The sequence below is a fragment of the Callionymus lyra genome, chromosome 15, assembly GCF_982586985.1.
Source record: "Callionymus lyra chromosome 15, fCalLyr1.hap1.1, whole genome shotgun sequence".
In the NCBI taxonomy this organism is placed as follows: Eukaryota; Metazoa; Chordata; class Actinopteri; order Syngnathiformes; family Callionymidae; genus Callionymus; species Callionymus lyra.
Window position 1 is genome coordinate 26,071,065 of NC_141832.1, and position 16,475 is coordinate 26,087,539.

At 40.7% G+C, this 16,475-nt stretch overlaps 1 protein-coding gene across 1 annotated transcript in view; it reads right to left on the minus strand.

The window, feature by feature from the left end:
• Positions 1-15,457: 15,457 nt before the first annotated feature.
• The window catches only part of myo15aa (myosin XVAa), a 36,346-nt gene continuing 35,328 nt past the window's right edge, over positions 15,458-16,475 (minus strand). Inside the window, exons 63-64 of the mRNA XM_087809081.1 lie at positions 16,319-16,459; positions 15,458-16,236 (exon numbers count right to left, since the gene is read on the minus strand). Of these exons, the coding sequence (XP_087665207.1) occupies positions 16,135-16,236; positions 16,319-16,459 (243 nt within the window). The 3' untranslated portion in view covers positions 15,458-16,134. The remainder of the gene's footprint in view (positions 16,237-16,318; positions 16,460-16,475) is intronic.

Sequence of the window (16,475 nt, forward strand, 5' to 3'; positions counted from 1 at the left end):
ATATTTATTTTTGTTGGTGAGAGGGATGACTACACTCAATAAAATAATTACATTAGACGACTATTTTTTGTTTGCTTCTTTAAATTATTTCACTGCACCATGAGGGGCTTGTTATCTGATAAATGCATTAAATCATTTTTGAAAAAGCAAGATGCGGAATTGGATATTCAGTTATGTAATTTGCCCGTAAACAGTAGAATTAGCAGTGTCTACGTTAGGTGTTTATTCCGATTAATTTTACTAAAATAATATTAACAAAAAAGTTTTCAAACATCTTTTTTTGACTGATTGATGACAAAACATTAAACGAAATGGTTCGTATGTGTAGTAGAGTAGTTGTTTTATGTTTGGTCAGTAGGTGGCAGTACAAGGCTAATAGAATTGATCATGTGTGAACTGTCCGTGACAAGAGACGTCACAAGTTGTTAATGGTTGCAAGAATACAATAACGTTTGAAGAAGTTTTTTGTGCCCTTTTTTGTTGCAGATGGAATTGCTGACGCTGCAAGAAGGCAATATTGATAAGCTCGTTGGGGAAGTCGAACATACAGTTTGATGAGAAACTTACCAGGTCCAGAAAAGCCTGGTGACAAGTCATAGTTGAGTACGCTGATTTAGTAACATGTAATCCTAAACCAAATGAATCGTTCAGAGATATTAATTCAACTCAAGGTCATGAGTTTCAAATGAGTCAGTCACTGAATATTTGGCAGTTTTGAGAGAACTGGCCCAACATTGCAACTACAGTGACAAGCTTAAAGAGACACTGCGGGATAGATTGGTGTGTGGAATTGCTGATGACTGCAGACAGACTGTTTGCAGACTCAGAGCTATCATTTGAAAAAGCTTTGAAAATAGCTCAAGTGATGGAGGCTGCAAACAACAAGTTCCATGAGTAAAGTCTTACCCCAGGTTCAAATGCACCATGTCAGATGTAGCAAGGAAGATAAACTCAGTTTAAATGTTATAGATGTGATCGTTACGTCCCCCTTTCCGGGGACGTTTACTTTTATAGGATAAAGGTAAAATATATCATATAATGAATGTAGATAACAATTAATTATAAAAGATTGAATCTAACAGACAGGTGCGTTGTTAGGATCATGAGAAATCGGGGGCTTAGCCCAGGGGCGAACATTGATTAAGGGAGGTCCGGGGGGGTTGTCCCCTCCGGAGAAAATTTTGCACGGCAGTTAGTTAAATGCATCAATCTGGTGCAGTAGAACAGTTAAAATTAAAATGTCAGTCCTCAAATGCCTGCTGATTGGATGCAGACCATTGGGTATGGGTGAGTACATATACAGGGTACAGGCTGTGCCAACTATTCTCCCCTTATTGTGATAAACTGTGTTTAAAAAATATATATATATATATATATTGGCAGCTTTATCGAACAGTTTGTCTTTAATAAACATCCAAGAGACAAAAGGTACATTGGAATAGAACATTAAATGCAGTCTACATATTTGTGTTATCTGGTATATGCCTATGAAAAACAATGATTCAATTAACTGATTGATTCTCAAAGTCCTGCCTGACACTCAACATCAGTAAAACAACATGCATGTACTTTTAAAATAGAACAAATGGAAATCAGCCTGATATCATTGTTAATGGAGAAACAATCCAGACTGCTTCACATTTTAAATATTTAGGAATAACTGTGGACTCACAGCTCTCCTTCAAGAAACATGTGAAGCAGGTGTGTAATAGGGTCAAATTCAATTTAAGGAATTATAGGAACATTAGGAACCAGCTCCCTCTAGATGCAGCACAACTTTACATGCAATCAATCTTTTTATACATCTCATACTGCTGATCACAAACCGGAAAAACAACACTTGCTCCACTGTGAACACTTAACTAACAAACACTCATGGTACTGGACAAAAAGCCATTAAGATATCACTTGACCACTGTACAATAATTTTAAAGTAACAACCTCATGACCTTTGACAGTTTTGTGTTTCTTGCTGTTTTTGCAAATATGAAACCTACTTGTTTGCTAAGGCTTTGGAAAAGCAACAGTGCAATATGTTCTATTTTCTCTGGTGAGGAAGCAGCAGGGTGTGGCGCCTTGATTTAAGTTTGGCGAATCGGTCGATCACTGTGTCATCATTGATGCCTCCCACCAACTCTCTCTCAATTGACATCACTGCCAGATCATTGAGTCTTTCCTGGCCCATGGTGCGCCGGAGCCAAGTGTGTAGCCGGCGAAGAGCACTGAATGACCTCTCACAGCTGCAGCTACTGACTGGGATGGTAAGGGCCACCTGCAAGACCGCCTTCAATGATGGGAACATCATGGGATCTAGACGCTTAAACACACTCAGAATGTCCGGGATGGCTTCTGGCCCCTTCCTGCTTAAAAAGCTTTTCGCCACCATGACCTCTTCTGAGGCTAGCTGGATGTTGTAATGCGAGGCTAGTTTGTCGAGGGACTGCATGCACAGAAAGGTGTTGGAGGCAGGGTGACATGCTTGGATGCCAATCATGACATCGCTCCCAACACTGGAAAAACGATTCTCCAGCTCACTGGTCATTCGATCGATGCAGGGGTAGAAGAGCCTTTGCTTGAGATGCTCTGATGATTCTTCAAGCAGGTCTGAGCTGGACCCACATGACACCTCCACAACATAGTCTTCCATCCTCTTCTGTTTCCTTCTGGGACCGGGAGAGGGCTCCTCGATGTTGTTCTCTTGGCAAATATTCTTTGCCATGGAATAGATATCTTCAGCCACCTGTGATGTTCGCTGGCTGACCAAGGTCTCTTATTTTCTGGGGCTGCCCAAAAAAGTGACGAATGTCACTTCCACCTTTCCTCTTGCTCATGATGACACTAACTGTGAATGAAAGTTAACTGTTATTAAACTGCTTGAAATTATTTTATCATAATACAATTCAACATTAACTGACACTTTCCTGAAACTCCATGTGGAATTGACAAATATACTTTAATACACACTTAGATAGAGGGTTGTTTATCTATTCATTTATTACAATTTTGGCTTTGCTTAAAAATATAGTCTAATGCTTTTTACATTTACCCACACCAGTCAATTTCAATCTTATTTTATTTTAAAGTGAAAATTCCTAAATACTAGTAAATGATTTTGAACTACTGTTCTGCACCACAATTAGGTTTTGCTGTAACGCCTGGTGGTTAAAAACTGCATTGCATGTGTGATTTGTGTTTTTTGACCTTCCTGTGTTACCTTAGTTTAGTTTGATGCAACCAGCAAGAGAGCACAGCATGTCAGTTAATTCTCATCTTTCTTGTCATGAGAGAGCCTCAGTCCCCGAGTATTTATGTTTAAAGGATCTAAATTACTTTTGTGGCATAGCAAGTATGTTTGTTAATTTTCTTAATCTTTAATTGTAGCTTAAATTCGGCGATGCTAATCGCGGCAGCATTGTACATTGAGAATGCATTGTAAGTTAGCATTGAAGCTAGCGGGACCTACAAGCCCTGTTCACAAACACACACACACAGCCTTTCCTCAACCTCACACTCAATGAATTCCTGCTTGTCTTTGTTTTGTGTCTGTTTTCCTTTTTTTGTTGCATAAAATCTAGGCTAGCAGTAACATGTAGTAGACTAGCTTTTCATGTAACTAAACCACACAACGGTGGTTGTCATGTCTCTGCTTTTTTGTCTTTTACTTAATCAGTTGCTAAAAAAGAGAGCATCAGTCCTAGCTTATCTTGCCTTACCTGGCTTGGTTTGTTATAGCATCAGATACAGTATGGTATTTCACCGAAAATTAGCATACAACTTTCACAGCTTTCCTCACTTAGAGATGGTTGCTATGCCAACGCAATGTGGATATGCTGCCCGTTCTATGGCCAGGGGAGAAACTGGAGCAATTCATCTAAATTTTCTAAAACATACATGACTGCTTTGGAAAAACGTTTGCTTTATAATCAGCGAATGTTATCGCGGGGCTATAATTTTTTAACAAAAAAAAAATAATAAAAAAAAAAAAAAAAAAAAAAAATCCGAAATTGATCCGGGGCTATTCCTAAAACATCCGGGGCTAAAGCCGGGCTAACGACGCCACTGCTAACAGAAACTGATGCTTACACCCAAAGCACATGGAAGACTGCTGGCTGAGTTTATGACCAATCTTGTGACTGATCATGCTTCACCTGAAGAGTATGGGAAGAATAGAGTGAATGTGCAAAAATGAGTGTGACTAAAAAGCAGGAAACATCCAGAGGCAGGAACTACCTTTAGGGATCCTCCTGACCCACCATCTGGGTTAAAAACCTCCCTCAGGAAGTCACCTATCCCACCCATGACTCTTGACACAAGACCAGAGACGTCTAATCTGCCCTGAGACGTGATACACGAACCCCAGGAGCCAACCAGATCCGAGGTCCGGAGAACCAGGAGGCAATGAGGGGGAGTGGCGCAACTTCAACTGTATCAATGCCACTGTTTTTAAACATTCGTTGTCAGTCACCATACCGAAGCACCCGCTAGGTATTGTCACTGACCCAGAATTCTGAACTTGTGTTACACTCCTCCGTCTAAGTCAGAATAAATACTCTTTGATTTTAAGAGCTGGTCTTTTGGTTCGCTTTTAGGTCGTAGGTGGAACAACGAAAGCGCAGGTATAGGAGTGGGATTGCTTCTATGCCAACACTTTGTATAGGTGTTTCCGGTCTCTGCCCTTCTCTCTCTCTTGACAGTGCCCAGGGCTGTGCTCTGCGAGGGCCTCAGCTGCTGACCATCATGCTATCAACCACCAGGGCTAAAGCCCAGACATTCCTGATTTTCAGCGTCAGTGCTTCTGATACTCCGATAAATCTTGCTACTGCCCGACCTTCTGTTGTCCTGACCGACTTTTGAGTCAGCGTTTTTTGTTCTCCTTTGGTGAGTTGCTTATTAATTCTGGTTCTCCTCTCCCCTAGTGGATCTCGTGCCTCTGTCCTGAACTCTTTCCTTTGGACTTTTTGCTGGACTTCACAAACCTTTGTGTATAGACTGAGAGAACGGACTCTTGAGCACTATTGTTATTTTTGTGGACTTTGTTTGAGCTTTATTAAATGGTGCATTCCTTTGCCATTGTTATTTATCACCTTCTGCACTTAGTTCTTTTGTTTAATAAATCACAACAGTGACCATACGTCCACAGGATGTAAATGAATCAATGAGAAGTCACATGGCTGTGGTACAAAACAGTTCCTTACCTTCCAGTGATCAGCAGCATAATAAGGGAGAAGGAAAGTACAAGAAGAATGATTAAAATTTTAGAAAAGATGAGAACCAGTCTTGTGAAGTACCAGAAAATCTGTCGGGTGATGAAGGTGTAACGGGGTGTGTTTTCTTTATCTGCGTTGTGTTCTGTGCAGACTATGGGTATTCAGGACGCAGGTAGTCTTTCCAAATGCTTTTAATTTCTCTGTACAAAACAAGCATATGAATCAGCATGAGCTGCTGAGCTCCTCACACGTGGCTCACTCCTCCTTGCAGCTGATGCACGCACTCATACATTAACAATAGGAAAATAAACATAACACACATAAATCACAATAAACAATACAAAATAAATAAAGAAATAACCCGTACCTGTACAAAACAAGCATATGAATCAGCATGAGCTGCTGAGCTCCTCACACGTGGCTCACTGCAACACACACACATGCTATTTAAATACTTGTTTGACAAACTGTCGCAAATTTTAGAACACGAATAAACAACATTTTTACATACACAAAAGCATAACAGAAAAATGGTAAAGTTTTGAAACAAATACAAGAACTTTCTCCGCAGAGCACTCAACATACCTCCTCCTTGCAGCTGATGCACGCACTGAGGAGACACGCAGCTCGCGCATGTACAGGTTCAAACACTTAAAGTGACAGTACATATTTATGGACACAATCGAACTATTTAAAATTAACCGACATAAAATGAAAAATAAAAGATAACACAAATAAAATACGATGGATGTTGTGAAATTTCAATATGTAATTTATTACCTGGTTACATACACCCTTCCTGAAATTCACCAACATCCATACAGTACCAGTCTCTTTTTACACAAAATCCATTCTGGACCTCCACAATTGTCAGCCAAAAGTAGACCTAGTCCACTTCATCAACTAAACGTTACCTCAATTTCAAGGTTCAGGGAATAACAAGGTTGATCAAGTCTCATTTATCCCTTAGATTAATATAATGCCTTTTACATCATACCCATATGGCTCTGAATGAAATCGGTCCAATAAATTATGTGTAAAAAAAATGTAAAAATTAACCCAAGTGTATTACCCAACATATGAACTTACATGGCTTCTAACCAAACTGTGAACCTTCCAAAATCGGCTTCTGAATCATTGATTGGATTAATCTGTTCACGGATTTAACTAACCTTCCTGTCCGGGTTCTAACCTGGTCACGAAAATGAGAAGGTTGTTCAACGTCGACTTCAGATGGACTACCAACTAATGGAGCAACAATACTCTCTTCAGCGACAGACGGAACCTGAAACTCTTCAGTCGGAATTAACAACTCTGACTCAACGGAAACGCCAGGAAAGGGAACTGGAGTGACAACTTCATTTTGAACACCAGACACGTTCACTTCACCAGTAGTCTCTCCCTCCTCACCAAGGTCAACATCCTCTTCTTCCAACTCATCGTCATTCGCTAATGGAGAAACATCAATCGTCTCAACTTGTTCCATGTCCGAAATTGGCAAGAAATTGACTTCCAACAAAAGATTTCTGTGCACCACTTTTGTTCGTCCCTTCATATTTTGAACCTTGTAAACATGAATACTGGGATTTACACTCACAACGGTGTACACTCCATCTTCCCACTTATCTGCCAACTTTCTTTTGCCTCGTTCTCCTTTGTTTGCAACCAGAACACGATCCCCCACTTTCAACTCAGTACCTTTGGCACGTCTATTGTACTGGCTAGCTTGATGGTGTTGCTCAGTTGAGGAATGTTTCTGTGCAATTTCCATTGCATCTTTCAGACCGGACAGCAAAGACTTAGCGTATTTATTATAGTCAACAACTGTCGGGTCCTTCAAGACCTGCCTAAACATGATGTCGACTGGCAACCTAGGTATGCGACCAAACATAAGATAAAATGGTGCATAACCCGTAGTCTCATGAATGGTTGCATTGTAGGCAAACGTGAGGGAGTGAATCTGCTCCGGCCAGCGCTGTTTTTCCTTGAGAGGAAGCGCTCTGAGCACACTCCCCAAAGTACGATTGAACCGTTCAGTTCCACCATTGCCCATTGGATGGTACGGGGTCGTGTGAGATTTAGCCACACCTGCCAACCTGAGGAGTTCTGCAATTAGATTGCTCTCAAAGTTGGTGCCCTGATCGGAATGTATCCTCTGCGGAAATCCATAGACACAGAAGATGTTATCCCAAAGCTTCTTAGCAACTTGCTTTGCCGTCTGGTTGGCACAAGGAAATGCATGAGCAAGTTTCGTGAAGTGGTCTGTAACCACTAAAACATCTACAGACCGTTGTTTACTGTCCTCTGCCGACCAGAAGTCCAAACACACCAATTCCATTGGAGCAAACGTTCTGACACTTTCAAGAGGAGCTCTTGCAGAAGGTTCAGGGGATTTCGCAAGAACACATCTCTGACAACATCGGACATATTCACGAATGTCACACTCCATATTTGGCCAGTAGAACCGTTGTCTCGCAAGCCAAATGGTACGATCCTGACCCTGGTGACCTACCAAATTATGAAGTCCTGACAAAGCTTTTTCCTTCAAAGTTTGAGGTAACACATACTGAAATCTCTTTAGCTTTAAAACAGGATCATAAGTGACTCTGTACAGAATGCCATCTCTGACAGTAAGCCTTTCCCACTGTTTGAGCAATTTCAGAACTTTAGAATCACAAAGGGATCTCTCTCTCCTATTTGGTCGTCTACCAGCAACCACAAAAGGCAATACTCTTGCAATGGAACAGTCCTCCTGCTGGCCTGACTGTAATTCCTGAACTGAGAGTGCTGGTAGTGTGCTTTGACCACTTGAAACTTGTTGAACTTGCTGAGCTAAAGACAGCGCTCTAGATTCAGCTGAGGCCTCCCAATCTGAACAAACCTGACAGATGGCACTGATCTCAGCAGCATGAAAAGATATTCCATATTTCTGTCGGTTCTCCTTTTTATCAGTTTCATCTTGACAACTGACTCTGAACACATCTTGGACCGAATCCTCTCCGACTCCATTAGCCTCCTGTATCAGATCAGAATATGGTTCACTTAGAAGTCTCCTCCCAAAAGTTTTTGCAAACGGATCACGGCTCAATGCGTCTGCGACTACATTGACCTTGCCAGGCAAATGTTTCAAGTCAAAACTGTAATTAGCAAGTTTGGACACCCAGCGAACCTCGCATGCATCTAGTTTAGGTTTTGTGAGAAGAAATGTAAGTGGATTGTTGTCAGTCCACACTGTGAAGCTTCTGCCTTTCAACCAATGGCTGAACTTCTCACATATGCTCCACTTCAAAGCCATAAACTCCAACCTATGAGCTGGATACTTTCTTTGGGATAAGCTCAATGTTTTACTAGCAAACGCTACTGGTCTGGCTCTGGATTCCCCTTTTGGCACTTGAGATAGGACAGCACCTAAGCCATCCAGCGATGCATCGACGGACAGGATGAAAGGCTCCTCAAAATCTGGATGTGCAAGAACAACACACTCCAACAACATTGTTTTGAGCTTTTCAAATGCTTCATCACACTCAACAGACCAGTCTGTAGCAGTTAGCTTTCGAAAAGTACCTTGTAATTTCCGATTTTTAGCAAACTTTCCACGCCTCTTTTGCCCAGCAGTCAGTGCAAACAGAGGTTTTGCAACAGAGGAACAATTGGGAATGAAATGTTGGTAATAGAAAACCATCCCCAAAAATGACTTGAGCCTTCGAGCTGAAGGTGTACATTCGTCATCTTCCATCAAATCTCCAACTTTCATTTTTGTGATGACCTCCACCTTTCCTGGATCAACGGAAACACCCTCGGCGTTGACTATATGTCCCAGAAAACTAACCTGCCTTTGTAAAAGATGACACTTCTTTGGTGCAAGTTTCAGGTTATTTTCCCTCAGCCTTTGAAATACCATCTCTAACCTTGCCATAGCCTCATCCTCTGACGATGCAAAAACCAAAAGATCATCGAGATAACACAAGATCTTGGAAAAATGTATGTCCCCAAAGATCCCAAGCATCATCCTCATGAAAGATGCTGGACTGTTACAGAGACCTTGAGGCATGCGGTTATACTCGTAAAGCCCAAGTGGGGTTGTGAAAGCTGTGAATTTTTTGTCTTCTTCCTGCATGGGGATATTGTAAAACCCTGAGGTAAGGTCCATGGTGCTAAAGAAGCAGTTACCACCAAGAGCAGCCAAACAATCCGATTGGTGTGGTAAGGGATGCGCATCTTTCAAAGTTCGTGCGTTCAACCACCGATAATCAGTACAGATACGTAAACTGCCGTCTTTCTTCCAAACCACCACAAACAACTGTAGAAGTTGAGATCCACCAGCGTCACTGATTGAACTCAAATCCACGTTTATGTCTCCAATTCCCAATTCAGACAACCTGTTAACAAGCTCTGATTCAAAATCAGGACTTGTCAACAAAGCCCCTCCTTTGGACGATTGAACAAGAGGGTAACTGTTCACTCTTCTCTCGCCATCTGTCAGAATTATGTCCGTCCTGTACTACATGCAAGCCTTGAAAGATATTCAAATCCTCAATTGCTAAGCATGGAGACACATCTGCTAGTTTACTGTTCCGTTTCAACGTTACAGGTTTGTCAGACGGGTTCAGAATTGTCATAGGCGTGATTACTCGACCTACTAGTAGACCAGCAGGCATGGCCCTAGATGTAGTTGGATCCACCAAAACCGTGCTACCAGGGGACATAGGTGAACTGGCTGGTAGCTTTCCCCACACCAAATGCTCATGTCTGGGCAGGAGTGTGACAGCTTGTGTCAGTTTAACGGTGCCTATCTTTTCTGGCATGGTCCCTCCCTTCCAACTAACCACATTCGTGAACATAGCCAGAAATTGCTCAACACCAAGGTCAGATTGAACACCATTTCTAAATGCCATATCCCAGTACTCATCTTTGCCCTTCAATCTATGGATCAAATGTTTAATGACATTAGAATCCAATATGAGCTCATCATGCTGACCTGGCACAACCAATGTTGGCACAACAACTTGAACGCCATAGATTGAAATCATCAAATCATAATAACCATCTGGCTTGGTTTGTAGACCCCCACAGCCTATCAACATGATGTTCCCCTCATTGTGTCTTCTGCCAGGTAGACAGCCAGCCAATCTTAGCTTCTCAACTGCATGTTCACTGATGCTACATGCCATCGAACCCGAGTCCAACATGCCTCTCAACTGCACTTTGTTGCTGACTAAAACAGGTGTGTAAAACAATTCACTGAAAAACTGAAGCTTTTGACAACCTTGCATGAGTACTTGTGTTCCCTTTGGTGCATGAACACACGTGTCTTCATACTCTTTAGCAATATCATGTCCAACGAGGGAGTGATTAAAAGAACCCACACCGCCCCTCATCAGGTGTGAGTTGTCTAGTTTAAATGAGGATCTTCTGCACCACCACCATGGTTAAACTGTGGTGGGCCCTGACTAGACTGCATGGTACAATCTTTCTTCCAATGTCCAGGAGAGAGACATTTCAGACAACGATTTTCTCTTCTGCAATGAGCTAAGGTGGAATGCTCAACAGCTCCACACACTCGACATGTTCTTTGAAATGAGCGTGCAGCTGTTGGTTGACTAGGAATATTAACTGGTCTCTGAGTTTGCGTCACCAGTCTATCCAACAAACTCACTAAACTCCTCATACAATCTTTGTCAAAGTTAGGTACACCTGTGGTCGTCACCGAAGTCACATTTGGACTCTGATCAACTGTACGCTCAGCCAAAGGTGCATGGAGCTGGGAATGTACCTTGAGTAATGGATGTTGATTGTTCATGAGACTTTCGAGCAGCAACCCGAGACTTGACCTCCTGCACATGTTCATCTAGTCTCTCCTGAATCTCACAAGCTGACCATTTTCCTGCAGATTTAAACTTGAAAACATTAGCCAATTGCTGGTCAGGGCAGTGCTTGACAAACATCATGCTCACTTCATGGCTTGGATTATCAATTCCACGACCCTGCCATTTAAGACATTCATTTGCAACATCAACAGATTTATTTAAACGAATCCAATAGTCCATTGCATTTTCACCAGTCATGGGTAGGGTGTTGTAAAAATCAGCCAAAGGCATACAAGAATATGTCAGATCACTGAAGTGTTGCTTTAGTATGTTGAAAATGACAACAGGATTTGTTGTGTGGTCAATAGAAGTGTTGTTGCGTAACTTAACCCTCACAACATCCCCAGCCTTGCCCATGAGCCTGGCAATGATCTCCCTTGACTGTTCATCCACTGGGATATTCCTTTTTCTCAAATACAAGGCCATTAAATTTTCCCATTCATGTACCGTAAACTTGTCGGAACTGTCACCTCTGAAAATCGGAGGCTCTTTCGCTTCTGAATGTACAACAACGTTTACATTTGGCTGTGACACATTTGATTGTTGAGAAGATACATTTCCAGTCTCATCAACTCTCTGAGCTCGTAACTGAGCAACAATGGATTCGCCTAACTTATCAGCGATCTGTGTGATAAGTGACCCCAAGTCATGTTCTCGATCTAAATGTTCTGGTCTGTTCTGATCGGCATAGCGAGTCGATGTGTATCGTGGTGTGACAAACCCATCCTCTGGTCTTCCGGCATCCTCTCTTCGTTGACCGAACCCTGTGCCGAACCCAACCTGGTTACCCTGAGTGTCACGGTCCCAATCTTCATCGTCATCACACAAAAATGTTTTACCTTCAGCCATATTGTCACCAATATTGCATATATTGACAGACCGAAAAGGAAATTAATCTTGACTTGCCAAATCTTTAGTTAAGTAGAAGTATCTCAGAATACCACAGTCCTCCGCACAATGTCTTTGTAAAGTCTCTTTCTGGAACGACACTTCCTGGGGTACCTGATGACCTTGTAGAAAGATGTCGCGCAGCTCCAACCTCCGGCGAACGAGACGATATCGAACTGATGATCCGAAAAAGGTCACGGCACCAATGTAACGGCTGTGTGTTTTCTTTATCTGCGTTGTGTTCTGTGCAGACTATGGGTATTCAGGACGCAGGTAGTCTTTCCAAATGCTTTTAATTTCTCTGTACAAAACAAGCATATGAATCAGCATGAGCTGCTGAGCTCCTCACACGTGGCTCACTCCTCCTTGCAGCTGATGCACGCACTCATACATTAACAATAGGAAAATAAACATAACACACATAAATCACAATAAACAATACAAAATAAATAAAGAAATAACCCGTACCTGTACAAAACAAGCATATGAATCAGCATGAGCTGCTGAGCTCCTCACACGTGGCTCACTGCAACACACACACACACATGCTATTTAAATACTTGTTTGACAAACTGTCGCAAATTTTAGAACACGAATAAACAACATTTTTACATACACAAAAGCATAACAGAAAAATGGTAAAGTTTTGAAACAAATACAAGAACTTTCTCCGCAGAGCACTCAACATACCTCCTCCTTGCAGCTGATGCACGCACTGAGGAGACACGCAGCTCGCGCATGTACAGGTTCAAACACTTAAAGTGACAGTACATATTTATGGACACAATCGAACTATTTAAAATTAACCGACATAAAATGAAAAATAAAAGATAACACAAATAAAATACGATGGATGTTGTGAAATTTCAATATGAAATTTATTACCTGGTTACAAGGGGTTCAAAATACACAAAATACAAAGTTATTAAAGTCCAACACGACGTCTGGGAGCGGACACCGGTAACTCCTGTTCCAGGTCTTATACTTTGATTTGTGAAGGAAAGGAACAATCCAGAGTATGTTTGAGTCATTTATTTACTACTTCCAAGCAAAAGAAATACAAGCTTCCTTTACGATCGACCGGGCGTCCTGCGACTCAACAACTTAACAGTCCAAAACAGAATTTGCATCTATTTCCCTGACCAGGGGGTCGGGTCTTCCGGCCGTTTTGTCCTTTGATCTTTTCTGGTTCCCCGGTGTCCCGCTGGGAGAGCTTGCCTGTTGTCTCCTGTAATCTTATAATTCAAATCATGAGAGGAGGTCACACTCGTTATTGGCGTTGGTTCCTGTCTTCCGCTTCCCCAGTCTCGCCGGCTCCGTTTGTCCTTTTGTGCACATCTTCAGGTGTGGTTGCCAGGCAGACATACATGTTTACTCCACTGGTGATTTGACTCTAACCTGAGTTGAGCTTGTCTCAACTCAGTAATCAGTATGCATGTTTGTTGATTGTGTGTTTGGGGACAAAAGTTCCCCCGCTCTTAGCATCCAGCAGAGTATATTTTATTATTCTCTTTATATTTGATTATCTTTTAGCATTCATTAAGTATGGCATATATGTATACAACAATTTTAATCTAACAAAGTGGATCATCTTAACATCAATGGGATTCATTTTGAGTTTGAAGTAGACCGACGGTAGTGTGACCATTTTTTTCAAAGACAGAATTTAGAAAGCTTCAGGCAGCAAGAGAAACTGAGCGCTCACTTACGTTTAAAAACATACTGGAGAGAGAGAGTGGTTATAATAGGAGCAGTGTTTTCAGGAGGACAGGACAGACCGACCAGTTTCATTTTAAGGAGTCTAACATAGGCTAAAACCAACTATTGACAACTGGATAAAGTGGGGTTATCAGTGATGTTTGGAATTCAGCATTTCCAAAGATATTTATGCAGGAGGAAATTAGTCACCTGCACCGACCACAAATGGCATCTCCTCATATTCAGAGATGGGCTGTGACCTTGAGAGCATATGAATGAGATTATTTACAAACCTGATAGACATTTATTTGAAATATAAATGTTAAATGTTTAATTGTTAAATTGATAAGAGAATTTTCAAAAAGAAAGAAAAAAGGAAAAATTACAATTGTTGTACAAAAGTTTATTTATTTATTTATTTTTTATATTAAGAAAACAGCTAAGGGGGGGGGATGTAGTAGAGGGGTTGTATTGTTTTTCAGTACGTCGCAGAAAAAGTCTAGCAGAATTGATTGTTTCTGAATTGTGTATAACAAGAGACTTCAAGTTGTTTGTGGTTGCAAGAAAACAAGAACGTCCATACCCAACTCGGTTGTCTGAATCATTCTTTATTACATATAAAGATATCACAGTATGTTACTGAGTAGACTCTGTAACTATAGAACAGTCTTGACCAAATTCACGGCAGGTTTCTCGTTTTTAAATGTTGAAGGGTTAAATCACCCATAATTTAAACTTAGTTTTCTTTAACCCTCATATTGACAAAGGGTGGGAACTATTTTCAGAGTTATCTTTTTATTTATATAGTTATAGGCCAAAATGTATATTCATTTTAATGCACTCTCTCCATTTGAAAGTTCATGTCCGGTGTTAGTTGGTGGAAGGTAGACTTCAACATTTGTTGCAGAAAACTTTTCATATTAACACCCTCAGCTCCCTCTGGTACTTGATATGTCCGCAAATTGTTGCTTCGGGATAGATTTTTATAAGTCTTCATTTCGGGCTTAAGGCTAGATTTAAGTTGCAGAAGATAGCGGAGTGCTTGTCCGTGTCGCTTCTGTGTCTCTTTCCCATCACTTCTTCTGTTGTTCACTCCTCCAGTTGCTTCATACCCTCCTTGAATTCTTGAAGTGATGTCTCTTGTTTAACCAAAGTCTGTCTGGTGTGATTACGGCCTTCTGTGTTCTTTTTATGGAGGCTCATTTTCTCCGCTATTAACCTTGACTCCGGCTCGTCAGCGATATCTGCTGTTATTTTAGAGTTCTTTTACAATTTGTCTTGTCGATTCGTTCCTTTTCCTCTGGATGAGGTTGCCATGTTGTCTATGTTTTTTTGCTGAGTAAATTCTGTTTAGTTAGGATGTTTTCTTAGTTTTAAAGAGGCTGCTGAACTTCTATGTTGTTGTCTGTGTCATGAAGCCACCGGAAGTCTGATGGATGTTTTTAAGTGTCTTGTATTCAGCAGCCTTGGCCCAGGTCGACCAGTGTCCCACGATACACCAGCTGTTGCCTTGTTTGCTTAAACTTAACTTAATGATTCAATAACTATCACACAGTATAATCAGCATTGTGCACAGTTTAATCTTTAACTATATAAATTGACAACAGCCAGTTCATCAACTTTTAGATTAGGTTTCTACAACTACAAACACCAATGCTTGTGCAAACATCCTACCAACAACACGAGAAAAGTATAACCAAGTCAAGTCTTATTTATGCTCTTGACCTTATTTTGGAGTGGGTTTCTCCTTTTCAAAATGTAAATTTATAGTAGGGCATTTCACAAATGAATACAATGTTGTGGTTTCATAAATGATATTCTTTATTTGGCATTTTCTCAAACATAACACATCAAAATGAAATCTACTTAATCCTATTTTGTAGTCCAGTTTCAAAAAACATTTAATTCTAGTGACTTAGCAACAAATACTGAATCTGTAAAATGAACATAGACAAGTAAAGTATGCAAAGGAAAAGGCAACAGTGGCTATCTGGCTCATCAACAGACTGTCATTGATTAATCACGGGGCGTAACTACTTCGGACGGTCACATAAAATATTTTAAAATTTTTACATAGAGCATACAGCTCAAAAGTGTTATTCATTTATATATACAGGTATATATATTAATTCAATAAATGTGTGACATTTTTAACTGAGAAACTTATTTTATTGCTTAATTTTATTATTAATTTAACACAAAATACAAAACAATCTTAAAATCTCTTTTAAAACTTTAGAGTGATATAACATATTTGCAATTAATGAACCCTTTAATTACAACAAGATTTATTTTTTATTTCTGCAGTGCAAAAAAAAAGTTGAGAGTTCATCGATGAATGCTACCTAATGTAGAAATAAAAGGGTGGATCAGAAACATGGTCATTATATGAACCTTTATCTTTATTTCGTTGTATTTGAGTCATTTCATTAATGTCCATAAACCGAGGTAGCGCCATTAAACAGCCCGACATGTTACAGAAGTGTGATTTCACTAGGTGGCAATGTTAGCCGCTTTTCCTTAAGAGACAACATGTTCTCCATGTGCATGGCGATAACTCGGCACAACTCCAACCCCTACAAAAATTGTTGTTAAAGCAGGTGAGTAATATTGAACCTAATGTCTATTTTCACAATACATAATTGCTTGCACACTCACCTGCTCAAGTTGAAGCTGTGTGATGCGCTGGTTAAACAGATCTCCAATCATTATATCCACATAGGGGTAGCTGGAGCCGGAGGTTGGCCTCTGAGTGCGTGTCAACTGGACCTCTTTTAAAGGGTATCGCGCCATGACCTCCTAATGGACAATGAAA